This window comes from Scylla paramamosain, chromosome 42 (assembly GCF_035594125.1).
Source record: "Scylla paramamosain isolate STU-SP2022 chromosome 42, ASM3559412v1, whole genome shotgun sequence".
Classification (NCBI taxonomy): domain Eukaryota; kingdom Metazoa; phylum Arthropoda; class Malacostraca; order Decapoda; family Portunidae; genus Scylla; species Scylla paramamosain.
The window spans coordinates 77501-95713 of record NC_087192.1 but is presented as its reverse complement, the minus strand read 5'-3'; the positions used below and the strand labels follow the sequence as shown (position 1 = coordinate 95713).

At 39.1% G+C, this 18213-nt stretch overlaps 1 protein-coding gene across 3 annotated transcripts in view; it reads right to left on the bottom strand.

Moving 5' to 3' along the window:
- Window positions 1-9878: 9878 nt before the first annotated feature.
- LOC135093238 (methylglutaconyl-CoA hydratase, mitochondrial-like) overlaps window positions 9879-18213 on the bottom strand; it is a 14627-nt gene continuing 6292 nt past the window's right edge. For all 3 annotated transcript variants that reach the window (XM_063992256.1, XM_063992255.1, XM_063992253.1), the window contains 4 exons: window positions 15637-15801; window positions 15433-15522; window positions 15097-15228; window positions 9879-10499 (listed from right to left, as the gene is read on the bottom strand). In XM_063992256.1, the coding sequence (XP_063848326.1) occupies window positions 10345-10499; window positions 15097-15228; window positions 15433-15522; window positions 15637-15801 (542 nt within the window). In that variant the 3' untranslated portion in view covers window positions 9879-10344. The remainder of the gene's footprint in view (window positions 10500-15096; window positions 15229-15432; window positions 15523-15636; window positions 15802-18213) is intronic.

Genomic DNA, 18213 nt, shown 5'->3' with positions numbered 1-18213 from the left:
CTTCAAGCATTCATGGACTTTGAGAAAGCATATGACAGGACTGACAGGAAAGGATTATGGGATGTTCCGAAAATATAGTGTTGGAGAGAGGTTGCAGGAAAGAGTTTCTCAGTAAATATCAAGGCATGTATGAGAGTTGGTGATGGTGAGTGAGTTCTACCTAGTCAAGTATAGGTTTGCAGTAGGGTTGTGCCATGTTACCCTTGTTGTTCAACTTGTATATGGATAGTATGGAAAAGCAAGTAGAAATGAGAGTTTTAGGTGGAGGCCTGAGTTTGATCAGTGGGAAGGAAAGGGTACAGGATCTGTATCAGCCACTATTTGCTGATGATACAGCTCTGGTGGCTGACTCAGAGGAAGTTGAAAAGACTCTGGAGGAGTCTAGGCATGTTTTTAGGCAGAGAAAGCTGGGGATGACATAAAAGTAATCAAATGCTCAAGAGAAAGAGATAAGTGGTGAAATGATGGATGTTAGATTGAATGGAGAACAGCTGGAAGAGGTGGCTTCTTTCCAGAATTTGGGATCAACAGTCACAGTGGACACACAAGAGTTGAGACAGGTGAAGTGCAGAGTGAAAGAACCAGGATAAGTGTATGGTGGACTGAAAGAAATCTTTAAATATAGGACACTGGGTATGAATGTAAAGAGGGAGTTGCATGAGGGAATAGCAGAGTAGCAGAGAAGAAATTGTTAAATGTAATGGAAAGGAAGTGCTTAAGGAGTTTGTGTGGAATAGCATGAAGGAATAGAATAGGAAATGAGGTTAGAAGAACTGGCATTTTGAAAGAGTTGGCTGGACAAGAAGATCAGAGTGTGTTCAGATGGTGTGGGGATGTGGAAAAAATGGAGGACAATAAAGAGATTAATATGGTCAGACGTGCAGTAGAAGGAAGACCACACCTGGAGTGGATGAACTGTGTGAAGAGAGTACTGAATGAAAGAGGAATGACTGTGAAACTTCTAACTTCTTACTTCTGGCACCTAGCCAAAAATATCTCCAATAATTTTGCTTCTTTCCCTCCTTTATTTTGACCAGATGGCACCACTGCTATCACATCTATCTCTAAAGCTGAATTTTTCACTCAAACCTTTGCTAAAAACTCTACCTTGGACGATTCAGGGCTTGTTTCTCCCCCCCTCCACTCTCTGACTACTTCATGCTACCTATTAAAATTCTTTGCAATGATGTTTTCCATGCCCTCACTGGCCTAAACCCTTGGAAGGCTTATGGACCTGATGGGGTCCCTCCTATTGTTCTCCAAAACTGCACCTCCATGCTCACACCTTGCGTAGTCAAACTCTTTCTACTCTGTCTGCCAACATCTACCTTTCCTTCTTGCTGGAAGTTTACTTACATTCAGCCTGTTCCTGAAAAGGGTGACCATTCTAATCCCTCAAACTACTATCCTGTTGCTTTAATTTCCTGCTTATGTAAAGTTTTTGAATCTATCCTCAACAGGAAGATTCTTAAACATCTATCTCTTCACAACCTATCTGATTGCCAGTATGGCTTCGAGAGGGAAGTTTCAAGACACTTATCCTTCAATTTTTTACTATGGCTTTGGACCCTGTTCATGGACCGGCAGCTCAGTGGATGTTTTTATTTTTACTGGATTTTTGTTGCCCTTGGCCGGTGTCCCTCCTACATAAAAAATAAATAAGTAAATAAATAAAAAATAAGAGCAATTATGTGTGAGAGGTGAATGGAAAGTGACAATGGTAAGTGCATGAAATTTATAGTCTCATTGACCCTTGGGAGATGTAGGTGCACTTGTCAGGGCCATTGCCACATGGACCCAGTCAGAGTGCAGGGCACTCCATAGGAAGAACTTGCTTTTGCTGTGATCTCGAATTAGTGAACAATCTTATGCTGAAGCAGAGATAAACCAGTTTATTTTGTCAGGAGTTGCATTGATGTGTGTAGCCAGCTGTGCTGTGCCATGACTCCTTGGGTGTAGTATAGCGGGCCAAGAGACTATTTCTTTCCACAGGGACTGACAGGATCATGTATGAAAAATATGTGGTGCTTTCCCTGGGTCATCCACAGCCTGGTGTATAATTAGGTAGGCTTGAAATAAGTAACAAAGCTAGAAAGAATTAAGAGTTTTTCTCTCTCTCTCTCTCCATGGTTAAACATAAAACTTCCACTAAAGGACTGATTAGAGATAGAGGCATCTGTGATCTATATTAATATAGTGGCTATTCTCTTGCTTTCTTGTCTGTGTCACTTGCCTTATTTCCACTCTGGTTTTTATTTGAGACAAAGATAAACAATGATCACCCAACTCCCAACTTCACTTACAGTTTTCTTGTGTGTGTCACTTACTTAATTTCAGCCTAGAGTGCCACTAGTGCTATGACTGTCTTGCTTTTGAAGGCCTTCATAAGAACCTTTTCAATGTTGCTCTTTATTGAGCCTTCTACTAGTATCTTCATTTTTTGGTGAAATATCTTTGAATACCTTACCCGTTTCATCCCTCAAGGGTAAGATGTAAACTATTTCCAGTCTTTGGAGAACAGCACACATACAAGGTAGTAAGATTGCAAGCATTCTGCTCATGCCAAGAAGCAAGCAGGACCTCAATTATAGGCCAAGAGTGTTACTTCTGCACTAATAGGTTGTTTAAAACTTTATTTCACCACTATAAAACACATGAAGCATGTTTAGCTTATCTCTTAAACAGAGAAAGTCCTATTATGATTTAAAGAGTTTACTCCTCAACTTTTCCAACCACTTCTCATACTGAAAAGTTAGCACACAGGTGAGTTAAATATAGTGTGAAAGAGACTAACAGAAACAAGTGCTATAATGAAATGTTGAGCACTGATTGATAATAGCTGATGTTCTTTCTTTTCATCATCATAAACTGTAGAATCCCATTCAACTGATTGCCAGTGTGGAGGTTAGTTTGGATAAGTAAAAAAAATTATTAAGACAAATAAATTTTTCATATGCACATACCTGGATCAGTAGAAATAGTTCACTCCTGTTATAATACTAATTTTGTGTGTGTTTTGGGGAAAGAGGAGGGAGGAAATGATAGCAGACTTCAGTTCTGTTATAATACTAATTTTGTGTGTGTTTTGGGAGAAGAGGAGGGAGGAAATGATAGCAGACTGGAAAGTGGTTGGTGAGTACAGATGATTGGAAAAAAAATTCTGGAAAAGGAGGGACCTAAAGGAACAGAAAGAGCTGAAGTGAATGCAGTAAGCACTGAGGAGAAAAAAAAAAGAAAATCAGGTGGTTTTCATTGGACTTGAGAGTGAAAAGTGGTACCTTCACACCAATAAAAAGAGAAAAAAGAACTGAAGAAGAGTGGTGAATATTGGAAAATAACATATACAAATGTAAACAATATGTCAACACTTGCTGAATTAAATGACTGATTAAAAGGATGAGAAACCTGACACTGTGGGACAAGTTGAGATGAAACTGTATGATACAGGAGAAGACAAATATTATATGTGGAAGAAAAGTAGAATAATGAAGAGAGGAGAGGGAGTGATGTTCATGGGAAAAAGATTGATGGAGTAAAGTAGGAAAGATGTTTGGCAGAAGACCTAGAGGTAGGAATCAAAGGAAAGAGGTAGAAAAAAAGCATGTATATGGGGCACCAGAGACCAACACTTGGAGTATGGAAGAGCATGAAAAAATGTTAATAGATACATACACGTGCTTGGAGAAATTCCCAAAGGAACAATAACTCGCTAGTGATTGGAGGCTTTTAACCGCAGAAAACTGAGTTGGGAAGAGTGGTGCACAGAAGGAAACAAAGAGTTAAAAGGAAACATATTGTTGAATTGGCAAAGGATAACTGATTATCAACACAGTGGATGAGGGAAAGCATAAGATCTTAAGGTGATGTAGAACCATCTCCACTACATCTGTTTTTCAGTAAAGAGGTGAATACATAAAGTTGAAGTGTTCGTAGGCAAAGAGCAATCATGCTATAACAGTTTAAGGTGAAAAAAAAAAAAGAAGAAGAAGAAGAAGAAGAAGGAGGATAACACAGAATAGGAAGATTTAATCACAGCAAAATAGCCTTTGTAAAGGTGAAGTATTTTTTGATGAAGTGAATTGAACCAAGTTTTACAACACTAGGAGAAATAAAAAAATAAATGGCAGGAATGGTTTTCGTGTGGATAGGAGAGCTGAGGACAATATGCTTGTGGTGAGAGAAATGATTGAGAAGAAAAAGAAGGATGTAATGTGGTATGGAGACTTCAAGAGAATGAGTTGAAACAGGTGCAAGATTACAAGTACTTAGGGATGTGGATGAGTCCTAGTGGGTGCGGAAAGGCAAAGAATGAAAAGATAAGTATGGTAAACCAGTGGGTAGATCGATTGGGAAGCGTGGCAAGGATGAGAGCAAGTAAGTATGATGTGTTGAGAGAAGTGTGGAGGATTGTGGCTGTCCCAGGTATAATGTATGGTATGGATGTGATTGCATGGAATGAAAGTGAAATTGATGTTAGAAGTGTGCCAGAATAGAGTAACAAGGATGGCACTGAGTGCACCAAGGTACACATCAGTAAAAGCCTTGAGGTGATATGAGATGGAGCATCTTTAGGGAAAGACTCACAAAAGCCACACTTAAGTACAAGATTAGGCTTGAGAGAATGGATGATGCAAGAATAGCAAGGAAGGTGTACCTGTGCAATGAAAGTGGAAGCAAATGGAGGAAGAGGTGCATGAGAATGACAGACAGGAGTGGAGTACAAGTTGTGTGGGTGATGAGAATGGCTGGGAGGAATCAAAATGAGCGTGAATGGGTGGTAACAAGAGGAGGCAGAGTGGGAGCTGAATGGGATGTGAGAAAATGGAACAATGAAATAGACAGAGAAGTGAAATGTATGGGACAGAATGAATGGAAAAATGATGGAAAGAAATAAGACCCTGGAATGGAACAAGGAGAAAGGGGCTCTGAGGTATGAAAGGTGGTATGATGGAAGCCAGGGCGGTGATCTTCTCTTCCGAGCAAGGGCACAGTGCAGCACTGCAGAGCTGCATTTTCTCAGTAGCCAAATACCACAGTATTGTAGCCGCCTTCATTTCTGCATTTATTGCCTTGCTCTTGTTGGTCTTGGGTGCAATGGCATCTTTCACGATATTGCACACCAGTAATATTTCCCTTACGGTCCAGTCTATGCCTTATTATGAGTTCAGTGTCTTCATACACATTTAAAATGTCTTTTTTAGGCCTATAAATCCTTGGCCTCCATCTCCTCTTTCCTTGTGGTGTGTCCATCTTGATTGTGAATACTTAAGTGTTGTGAATACTTAAGTGAGTTGAGACACCTTATCCACAACACTTAACTTCATTGTCTACTAAGTATACTTGGACAGAGTAAGTATTCTGGAAGATAGGACTGAAGCTTTCCGCCACTACTTAAGTGTAAGATTCTAAACTTTCATCTGCTAAGTGTACTTAACAATACAAAGTATTCTTCGTAGGTATGGCCCCAGGACTTTTGGAGATGCGGCTGTGAGGCTGGTGCATTGACATGAGGTATGACCAGGGTTGCTGCATAGGAGTGGAGGTGCTGTGGGAGGCTGGTGACGGTCTAGGTTTTGTAACAGTGGTGTCAGGAATTTGAGATTGTGTCCTATAGTCTGTCTCGTTTGGGGACATGGGCTGAAGCAAGGTGGTGGACAGCTTTGGAGAGCAGCACGGGAGATGGTGCATTGTTGCCAAGCATTGGCGGGGCTGCTCCCCCCCTGCCCCAGAGGAGAAGCCAGACAAAATGAATCTGTTAATGCAGCTGATGGCACAGATGGCGCAGCAGGCACAGGAGATGGCATGGTCAGCACAGCAGACACTGCAGATGGCACAGCTGCCAGCACAGCGGGCACAGGCAATGGCACAGTTGGCACAGCAGATGGAATGGTGGGCACAGATGGCATGGCAGTTAAAGGAGGCAGCACAGCAGAAGACACAGAAGACAGTGGAGGATGCCAAACCCACCCTGTAGAGTGAGATGCAGGCAGTGCAGGACTGGGGCTAGTGATACATGGATGAGATCTGTGCCCATGGCAAGGAGGAACTCCAGGAGACTATCAGTGAACACTGTGCTGTGGCAAGGAGGAACCATAGGAGACCATCGGTGAGTGCTGTGCCTGTGGTGAGGAGAAATCACAAGAGACCGTCAGTGAGCGCTGTGCCTGTGGTGAGGAGGAACTGCAGGAGTCCATCAGTGAGCGCTGTGCCTGTGACAAGGACGAACTCCAGGAGACTGCGACTCACATCAGGAGGCAGGTCGGGGAGGCAGAGCATGAAGCGGCCACACATCAGCAAGAGGTGGCAGAGCAGTGCAGCACCCAGGAGGAAGTGACGGGAAACCAGGAGGATGCGTGGGGCCCATGTCCTCGCTGGAGGACATGGGCAAGCCGGGCCACCAGAAGAGGAATTGTTAGCCAGGTGAAGAATGCTGGCAAGCTGAGCCACCAGAAGAGGCGGTGTGGCCAGCTACATAGGTCACGCTGGCTGGAGGGTAACAGTTGTGTATCCTGCAGGCTTTGCTGTTGGAACTGTGGCAAGACAGGACACCACTCGAGGGACTGGCAGGATCCCTGAGAAAGTGGTGGAAGCTGGAGGCACAGTCAGGCTGGACAGTGGAGTGGTGTTTCAGCTGAGGGTCACACAGCTCCACCTAGAGTGAGGTGCCAGTGTCCATGGCTGTGTAAGTGGCAGGCAGAGTGGAGATAGATGTTCTGTTGGCTGGTGGCAGATACAGGCTGAAGGAAGATGCTTGTGAGGAAGGATGTGGCAGAGGTGCTTGGCATGCTGGAAGCTACTGAGTGGCTGTGTGCCATCACTGGCGAGTGTGGCGCTGTGCTGGGCCTGTGATGGTGGACGTCGGTGAGTGAGATATGGTAGAGCACCTACCTGTTCACCATTGCAACCTTGGAGGGTCCATGCCTGTGGATAGACTCCCTTGTGTGAGCAGGAGTATGTGTGGATCTCCAAGTGGGGAAGTTGAGGGCACACAGCAAGGCGGTGTCCTTGCTCCTCGTAGACAATGCTTGGAGCAAGGGGAGAGAATACAGCAGGGCTTTGGGCCACATAGCGGGAGAGACGCAGTTTAGCAGACATGAGAAATGTGATTGCATGAGTGATAGCCAGGGTTGTCTATGTTTGCAAGGAGGAAAAGTGTTATGAATGTGCCTCTGGGTGTACGAGAGTGTCTGTGTGAGTGTGTGAGGGGATTGTGAATTGGCGGCGGAACAGCTGAGGTTGGTGGGAGAACAGTGAAGAGTTGGCATTACCCCCAAGGTGCAGTGTCGAGGACATGGCCTTTGGAGTTAGCTGTTGTCACACTACAGTGTATGACAGATGTGTGCCGCCTTCTACCTGTCCCTGCCTTTGTCTCCGCCTTGTGGTGTGTGTGTTGCGCCATCTGGCTAGGGGAACTGTGGCCAGAATGTGGTGTCTGCAACTGTGAAGCTAGGAAAGCCAGGGATTGTGCCTGTGACTGTGTATTGTGACCACAAAAAGAATAAATGTTGTGTCCACATGGCTTGGCCTCTTTCTCTCCCTGTCCTACCAATCTGAGTGTATGTGGCTGGTGAATGCCATGTGATGGGAACTCCGCCAGGTGCTGAGTATGTGTCTCCGTACCTGCAGACCACAGGGAACCCAGTGAAATCCTGCCTCAAGTTTTGGTGTAGCTAGGGTATATTGCGAGTGGCCCAGCCTAAGACATAAGCAACCTCGTGACTGAAATTATTATTTTTCTTGCAATATCTTCCCTAACTCGCCTACTGTGATGGTAGAGAGCATGGACATCAGAATGGACCCTTCAATAGGGTCAAAAATCCACCCAAATGAAATTATCCATGGAACCTTCTTGTCGCACTTGAGTGATAGTTGCTGGGGTCAGAGAGAAGTGACTTCCAAAGCAGCATGAGAAGAGCCAGCCAATGACAGCTCATACTGCAAGTTACATGTCACGTCAGGACACCCTGCATCCTTCCTCCAAAGGGACACCTCCCCATCATCACACCCACACTCTCCCTCCCTCAAGCCTGCCTGCTACCCTTAAATGATAGGCTGCTGTTTTGATTTTGCTTTTACACAACACATAAACCTTTCATTATTATGGGGAACAACAGCATACCCCGTGAGGAGTCAGGACCCTCCACAGGAAGAAAAATATTGCTAAAAGTTGAAGAAGCATGGGGGAAGCCCATGTGAACCTTGGAAGTATTGGATGATTTTATTATTTCTTTATATTCTATTATCCTTTGTTCCAGTATATTTTCAAAACATTTATTAGTTCACTTGTTTTAGTTTTTTCCAGTTTATTTTTTTAAGCTTGTATCATTTTCTTCATTTGTATTCATCTTAGGAAGTACTTGTATGTTGCTTATGTTTTTGCTTCATAAAATTGATAAGTTCACTTAAAAAAAAAATTTAATGATTGTGATTCTCCTATTAGTACATAGGAAATAAAACAACTTGATAGAATAAAGGAAACAATGTGTGGGTGCTGGATACAATTTTAATGTAGCTATGTGATATCCTTAAACAAAATTGTATCAAAAAATAAAATGCAGTTACTTATACATTTTCAATAATGTAATCTAATTAATGACTTCATAATGTAATTCAACTAAATAGTTGTAAAGGGTATAAATTACTCAATATTTTGATACCAATCATTACTTTCTATCTCAACCCATTAAAGAGATATTGCTGATGAGACACCTGCAGCCAGAGTGACAGCGCTGAAAATTAAAAACAGAGAAAAACGCTTTCAAAGTTTTGCGAGTTTCAAAATGCGGTATCTCTTATATATATATATATATATATATATATATATATATATATATATATATATATATATATATATATATATATATATATATATATATATATATATATATATATATACACAGTGGAACCTTGGTTACCGAATGTCTCCCTTTCCGAATAATTCAGCTTTCTAACAAAACTTCTGACTCACAATTGCTTCAGTTGCTGTATTATGATTTGGTTTTTGAACAAAGTTACTTGATTTCAAATACTACAAGACGTAGCAAAAGCTGCCATTTATTACTAATTTATAGTTTCTATAAATATTTCCTATAAATATTTCTAAAATATTTCAATCTTTGAAATAAACTAAATGTGATCCCATTGAAGAACCTCAATGTAAGCAAACAAGGTTTGGCACTCAGGAGTAATCTCAAGCCTTCTGTGGCTCTCTCTATGACCCACAATGCCATCAATACTTCACAACTACATTTTTCCAATAGCTTTTCCCAGCAGCAAGATGTCTAAGTGTTATAGATCACCTTCATTTTGGCAGTGAGTGGGTTGCTCCTCTCTGTGTCACTCTGTAATGCTTTCCTCACTTGATCAGTGACAAAGAGAATGCCTGCATGGTCTAAACAATATCTTTTCATGAGTTCTGTGTCACTAAGTCCATTCAATACATCTTTCTGGATAAAAAAAAAATTTCTAAGTTGGAGATGTTGTGAAGTGGCCATCTGAGCAGTGGGAGCATCAGTCATTACCCACTAAGACTTGGTGGATGGATGTCTGAGAATGGATTAATCTATTTTACATTGATTCCTATGGGGAAAATAGTTTCAGTTTTTTAACATTTTGGATTTTCGATGGCATTTTAGGAACAAATTAAGTTTGAAAACCAAGGTTCCAATATATATATATATATATATATATATATATATATATATATATATATATATATATATATATATATATATATATATATATATATATATATATATATATATATATATATATATATATATATTTTTTTTTTTTTGAAGTACAATTTCTGGTGAATACTATGTATTGCTACATGTGTAGTAAAGCCATAATAACTAAGTTGAACTATCACAAGTAAAGATATGTGTATATTTATTTATACATGAATACATTATGATTATATTATGAATACATGATTACATGAATACAATTATGAATACATGATTACTTGCAATTTTCTTATAAAAAAATCTTGAACATTTTATGGTCATGACATCTTCATATTCATCTAGCATTATTGTTTTGAGTTCTCCAGTCCACAACATTATAAATATAAGATCTTAGGATAAATTGTATATTTTTCACTTTTTCATTATATAATATAGTAATGTCTATAAATAATAACTATGGATCCAAATACATTATTATGTAAGCCTTGTTCTAAGCACTAATGAGTGTTGTCTTGATTATAGATTTTCCTACACTAATTGATCTGGTTCACTTAGTGACAAGTGAAAACATACTGAAACAATACATGCAGATTACATGAGTATCTTCACAAAATAGTCTATGTAGTATCTTCGTTTCTTTTACAACTAATGGCAGTTATGACTGAGGTTTGTTGCAAATGCCACAGAGTTTGTAAAGGTTTTCATCCGAAGACAAACAAGACACCATGAAGTGACCAAGATCATGTTTAGACACTCTGGGACCTGGACTGATGCCATGCTCTATGATGACATCACCAGCTTTTTCATCATCTGCAAATGAGTTACATATATCTTTAAATAACCATTTAAGATGATTATGTTTGCAACAACTGAATGTATGTTCTGTTATTAGCAACCTGTTATTATCTAATTTTGATATATTTTGGAAATGGGTTGCAATCACAGAAAATTATGATTTAATTGAGAAAGACAAGTGACTATGAAGAAGAAAATGTATCTGATGACAGTTTATTTGAAAGTCTAAGCTGACGCTACAAATAAAATTCAGACATTAAAAAATAAATAAATAAATAAATAAATAAATAAAAAAAATAATGTCCTTATCATGGAATTAACCATGTACCTCTGACACATCACTCTCCCCTGGAGTAAGACTCCTCAGCTGTGGCTGCCTCCAAGAGATGGGCAATGCAGAGGAGTCTTCTCTCACCTGTCTCTATCCAAACACTCACTATAATGAAACATATCTCATAAAGAAATATTTGATACAAATTTTTTTTTTAAGTTTCATAGTATAACAATCATGTCTTTCTAGAGTAGACTGGACAAGAACTTAGACTGAAATCTAAAACCAAGATATGCAATATCAGCAAAATTCATACTTCTGAATGAATTTAGTAGAATTTTCAAATTTAAACTTCTAAATGAATTTAGTGAAATTTCTAAGTTAATGTTTTTTTCCCTTTACTTTTTTGTATTTTTTGTTGCTTGCAATGCCAGCATAGTTGCTGCAGTAGTGATGACTGTTATGTCATTCATGAAAAAATTTCCATGCAACTTATGCATGCTGCATGGTATTACTTAATTTCCTGCATTGCACAGCTGGAAAGAATCACGGGTCCTACATCTCTCACATTATATTAGGTTCGTGTAGCTTATCGTAAATAGCTACTAGGGAGAATCATGTTATGTCACATGAAGGAACAAGCATTTTCTTGCTTCAGCCATGACTAGTGTGAATGACAGTACAGTGTGTATTTGGTTTAGAAATACATGGTACTGTTGTCAATAAATGGATAATGTCACTAGATTCATGCAGAAAATCTCCATCAATAAGAAATGTCAAAATCTTACCAGATCTATTCTTCTCATAATTACTGGGATCTAGCCACAAATTTTTTCTGTCCTTCCTTTTTTTTCATTCGCATGGCAAAACTGCTTTTTGTACATCTACGGCTAAACTCTGCTCAAATCTTTGGTGCCAACTCAACACAGAATGATTCCAGACTTATTTCAATCCTTTGTTTTCAACTTCTATCCATATTCTGCCTGATCTTCCTTGTGATGACATTTTCCATGCCCTCTGTAGCTTTGATCCCAGAAAAGCTAAACTCCCTCTTATCATTCTCGTACCTCTGTGCTTGCAGCTTGCCTAGTCAAACTATTCTGTTTCTATCAACATCCACCTTTCCTTCCTGCTGAAGTTTTTCTGTATTCAACCTGTTCCTAAGAAGGGCAACTGGTGACATGCATTAAGATGCCAAATGTCTGCCTATCTAGGGACATGAAAGCAGATTAAAGTATTCCCTCCTAGGTTGAAGCTGAACACTCTTGCCCATCATCAGTTACATGACATGGCTGAAATGTTATTATGAGGGTAAAGTCTTCCTAAAGTTTTGAATCTATCCTCAACAGGAAGGTTCTTCACCCTTTCACTACGATATGCAACAATCACAACACTAAAAAAAAAAAACGATCTATGAAATGTTTATAGGCATCAATAAGAAAAAAAGGGATTAAAAAAGAGATATTACAATTCCTAACAAGTATAACCTCTGAGGGTGGCTACAGAACAAGAGGAAAGATTTCAGAGTGGTTAGTAATTAAAAAATACATGCCAGATAGCATCCATCACTTCACAACCATGTATCTGATCACCAGTATGAGTTTTGTTGTGGCCATTTTACTGGAAATTTTCTAGCCTTCCTTACTGAATCTTGGTCATCATCTTTTAGGGATTTTGGTGAAATCTTTGCTGTTGCCTTAGATATATCAAAAGCTTTTGATAGAGTCTGGCACAAACTTTTGATCTCCAAACTGCCCTCCTACATCTTCAATCCTTCCTTTGTAACTTCATCTCAAATTTCCTTTCTGACTGTTCAATTGCTGCTGTGGTACAGTCTCCTAACTCTCCTAAGTCTGTTCTGTCCTGTCTTTCTATCACTCATCAATGATCTTCTCAGCCAAGCCTGTCACAAGGCTGTCACAACTGTCTAGTCCACTTCTATACTGATGATACCACTCTGCACTTTTCCAGATCTTTTCTTAGATATCCAACCCTTCAGGAATTAAGCAGTTTATGCAGGAAAGCCACAGACCACCTGATTTCTGATCTCTCTAAAATTTCTGATTAGGGCAGAGCAAACTTTGTGTTCTTCAGTGCCTCAAAAACCCAATTCCTCCATCTATCAACTTGACACAACCTTCCAGAAAACTATGTATCTCCTCTTCTTCACTGATACACAACTGTCCCCCTCTCCTACACTGAGCATCCTTGGTCTGTCCTCTACTTATAAACCAAACTGGAAACTTCATATCTCATCTCTGGCTAAAATAGATTCCATGAAGTTAGGTACTGAGCCATCTCCTCCAATTTTTCTCACTTTCCCCCAACTGCAATCTCTGTACAGGGGAGTTATCTGCCTATGTATGGAGTATGCTTCACATCTATAGGGATTTCCACTCATACTGTTTTCATGAACAGGGTGGAATCAAAAGCATTTTGTCTTATCAACTCTCTAAACTGATTGCCTTTCAGTCTCTCTCATCACCGCAATGTTGTATCTTGTGCTATATTCTACCACTATTTTTACACTAACTGCTCTTCTGATCTTGCTAACTGCATGCCTCCCCTCTTCCCACAACCTTACATCATATAAAATTTTCTACTTTCACTCACTCACATTCTGTACATCTCTCTAATGCAAGTTAACCAGTATTCTTAATCTTTCATTTCTTTTACTGGTAAACTGGAACTTCATGCCTACTTCTATATTTCCTTCTACTTTTGACTTGAACTGTTTCAAGAGGTTTTGAGACACTTCTCAAGTTTTGGATAATCCTTTTTGGGCTACACTCTTTGTGGACCAGCATCTTCAGTGGACCTTTTTGTTGTCCTAGGCCAGAGCCCCTCTTACATCAATGACTTATCAAAACTAGAGGTTATATCATATCTCTAGAGTATTGAGTCTTCCATCAACTGAATCTCATGCCAAGTCTGTTCTCCAACTAGCCAAAAACTCCTTCATTAATAGAAAGTGTCAAAATCTTTCAAGATCTAACTCACCTCATGATTTCTGGCACCTAGACAAAAAAATCTCTGATAATTTTGCTTCCTCATCTTTCCCTCCTTTATTTCAACCTGGTGTCACCACCACCATCTCATCTATCCCTAAAGCTAAACTCTTAGCTTATACCTTTGCTAAAAATTCTACCTTGGATGATTCAGGGCTTGTTCCTCCCTCTCCTCCACCCTGAGACTATTTCATGCTATCCATTAAGATCCTTCACAGTGATGTTTTCTATGCTCATGCTGGCCTTAACCCTTGGAAACTTATGGACATATTGGGGTCCCTCCTACTGTTCTCCATAACTGTGCCTCCATGCTTGCACCTTGCCTTGTCAAATTCTTCCAGCTCTGTCTATCAACATCTGCCTTTCCTTTTTTCCTGGAAGTTTGCCTACATTCAGCATGTTCCTAAGAAGGGTGACCATTCTAATCCCTCAAATTATCATCCTGTTGCTTTAATTTTCTGTCTCTCTAAAGTTTTTGAATCTATCCTCAACAGGAAGATTCTTAAACATCTATCACTTCACAACCTTCTATCTGATCATCAGTATGGGTTCCATCGAGGCTGTCCTACTGGTGATCTTCTGAATTTCCTTACTGAGTCTTGGTCATCCTCTTTTAGGAATTTTGGTGAAACTTTTGCATTGCCATAGACATATCAAAGGCTTTTAAAAGAGTCTAGCACAAAGCTTTGATTTCCAAACTATCCTCCTATGGCTTTTATTCTTCTCTCTGTAACTCTCTGTAATATATTAAGTTTCCTTTCTGACCATTCTATTGCTGCTGTGGTAGACGGTCACTGTTCTCCTAAATCTATTAACAGTGGAATCAAAAGCTTTTCGTCTTATCACTCTTCTAACTGACTGTCTTCAGCCTCTCTCTCATTGCCACAATATTGCATCTCTTGCTATCTTCTACTGCTATTTTCATGCCAACTGCTCTTCTGATCTTGCTAGCTGTATGCCTTCCCCCATTCCTGTGGCTTTGCTGCACAAGACCTTCTTCTCTCTCTCATCCCTATTCTGTCAACCTCTTTAATGCAAGAGTTGACCATTATTCTCAATCATTAATTGATAGTAATTATGTAATGTTTTTGGTGTTAGGTTATGTCCTTCTATCTGGACCATCTGTCTGTCTGTATACCAGGCTAACATCCTCATAAAAGTAGATGACAGAGAAGGCATCAACATGCATACATTCACACTCACAACCATATTCACAGGCATTCCTCCACATCTTAGTTTTCTGTATCATAAACACAGAAATGGGAAATTTGGGAGTTTGTAGCAAGGGATGTAATCAACAACTATATACAGTATGAGGAAAACTAAGTCTCACCAGTTATATGTGGAGGCAGCACTGCAACCCATTCAAGGTTACTTGCTTTTAGTACTTCCAGCATTCTTTCATGATCTTCCAAAAGAGGATAAAATCTCTCTGGAACTGCAGATTTTTCTCTGAAGTTAAAAGCTGTAAAGAAAGTGATCTAATTAAGAACACAGATTCTTCCTTAGGGATAGATAACACATCTAAGCAGTGTTTTTAGTATTGTAGTTTGATTATGTTAATGTCTCTTAACTTCTTAAAGTTATATAACACAATTTTGCAAAGATCATATAGGATTGCAGTTTTGAAAAATATCATGAACTTAATTACATTAAGAAAGAATCATACCAGAAAGGCAAGCTGAAACCCTCTTCACTCCATGTTTCTTCATAGCAGCAACAATATTCTTTGTTCCCTCAGACATCACTGTTGTTGGACCTTATGAAATATTTATCAATAAGTCAACAAATATATTTACATAATACTACAGTACACAGTTACATATATGTAAAAAATTCCAGCTTTTGGTATCAATGTAGCTGCTTCACTCACTCAAGTCATTCCTTGTTCCAAGAAGAATAACAACAGCATCTTGACCCTGAACAGCTTCATCCACTGTTTTTGAATCCAAGACATCACCAGTCTTTGCTGTTACCTGTGATGAAAGTTCTTCGGGAAGGCGTGCAGGATCTCTCACAAAGGCTGTAACCTCATATTCTGGGGAAGGAAATAATGATCCTATTATTGGTCTTCAATGAGAATCTAACAAGGCTTCACATGTTTGAGAGAACATACCATGGAGTGCTAATCTTTAGGATGATGTCATGATTAGGATGATGTCATGATCTTGAGTAGAATGAGAGGACAGAGTCCTAAGTATGTACATAAAAGGGAGAAAGGAAAATAAAGATAATTACAGCATGCAAGAATGAAACCACAGATAAGAATAAATGGAGATTCTTCTGCAGAGGTAAAACAAGATTCGGTCAAACCTGATCTAGTCTGACAAATGTTCCTTGGAATCTTCTTATTGGGATAACCACATAATATTTGCACATTTCCAAAATATTACTCTTTTATTTTTCCTCTTCCTTCCACTTTAAAATATTTTACACTTTCTTCCCCCACTTCATGGAGGGATCATACTCTTTCATCTTCAGCATCAACTTTATTTTTATTGTCACTTCATCCTTGCCCATTCTCTCTAGATAGCAGATTAATGCTGTCCTTTGCCATCTTTGCCCTCCCTTAATTTAAAGTTCATCCCTCCACTTTCGGTAGGCATGGCACACCTATACATGCATGTACTTGTATACTGATTTCATTTAATTCTTTTCACATCACACACGCCTCTCGTCACTTAGAAGACTGCATACCTCTTGATATTGCTACGTGCCTGAGTCTCACATGCTGTAAACATTTTGCTCTCCTCATGTTATTCCTATCCTCTTTATGTCCCAGTGATCCTCCCATCCCTTTACTGCAGAGCTCTTTCATGTCTCCCATTCCATGATTCCATGCTTGTATAGATAAGAATGAATCATGACTATTTCCTTAGTCCACCTTTACTTGACTTGATACTACATTGTTTCTGAAATTTATATGGCTCTTGATATTTATGGTGGTAAATTGTTGCTGAATTAAATTCCATTTCCAGAGAGAGAGAGAGAGAGAGAGAGAGAGAGAGAGTTGGTAACATGTTTAATATGTAAAGATGGAAGTCAAAGGTGAATGTGAACAAGACTATGTATGGTGATGGTGTGTGAAAGGAGTAAAAATTAAGTGGTTGATTTTTTTATTACCCAATAAAAGATAAGTGAAAAAACTAAGGAGATGGAAAAAAATTAAAGTATTTTGTTTTGATCATGTGCAACCTTGAAAACATGAAAGACAAAATGAAAAAATGAACTAATGAGGGAGTAAAGGGGTTAAGTGTCTTAAGTGTATGATGAAAGAAAAGATATGTATGAAATCAGAAGAAAGAAAAAAAAAAGCATGATAGAATAACAGTACCAATAAACATATTATTTAAAAGATAAATATCAAAGCAACTGAAATTACTTAATTGGGAATGAAAGTGCATAAAAGATTTGGCACATCATGTACAGTGAAGAAATAAAATGTGGAGTGGTTAATCCAGTCAAGCATAGCACCTGAAGATGATCTGACTGCATGAAAAGAATGACACAAGGTCAAATGACTGACAGCATATGGTGGGGTGGGGGGGCAAGAATACGTGCACTGAAATGAGAGTATGCAAGAGAAATTGGGCAAAAGGGAGAAAAAATAAATAAAAAAATGTGTAAAAGAGGGAACATAAGGATGGAAGCAAATGGAAGCCCTTCTGTTGTGGCTAAAACCTGATGGAAGTTTTAAGGGACAGCCTTTGGATTATATGATAAATTTTCTTATCAATCGCACTAATATAAAAGTAAGTGTAGTCACCATACACATAGCTGATCTACAAGCCTGGCCCCTGCTTTCTGCTCTTGCCACTTCCCAAAATTATTCAAATTTAAGATATTTCCAATTACATTATTCTTGCCCCAAGTTATTATTTTTTCTAAGATCTCAACATGAAAAACAATAGTATCAAGGGGCTACTTTCAGATCATGAAAACAAATTGCATAATAGGCAGTAAAGCTGAAATGAATGAAAAGAAAGCATACTGCTAAATAGTGTATTGAGCAATGCAGAGAGGTATGCATAATAATGTAAGTCACACCAAATTTTTATTTATTTTTTTCCTTTTGTTACACTATACATTATTTATATCATTAACATGACTGCTGAGGAGATTACCTCTACATTTTCCTGGAGAGATGCATGTAAACCAGACATGGTCTAGCTTCAACTCATTTTGCACCTGCATCACTAGTTTTTACATCAAGATGCAGTCACCAAGAGTGCCCTGCAAGCAGAGGCTCTTGCTAGTTGTTGATTTACTTCATACCAACCAAGCTAGTTTGAGCTGTCCTCCATGGGGAGTTACCTGCCACCATACAACCTCTCAAGAATCACTGTATTAGGTCTGGTGTAAGACTCCATTGTGGCCTTTATCCTACTAATAAACTCCATTAAATTGAAAGAACAGTTATTTCTTTAGACTGTAAAAAGGCAGTTGAATT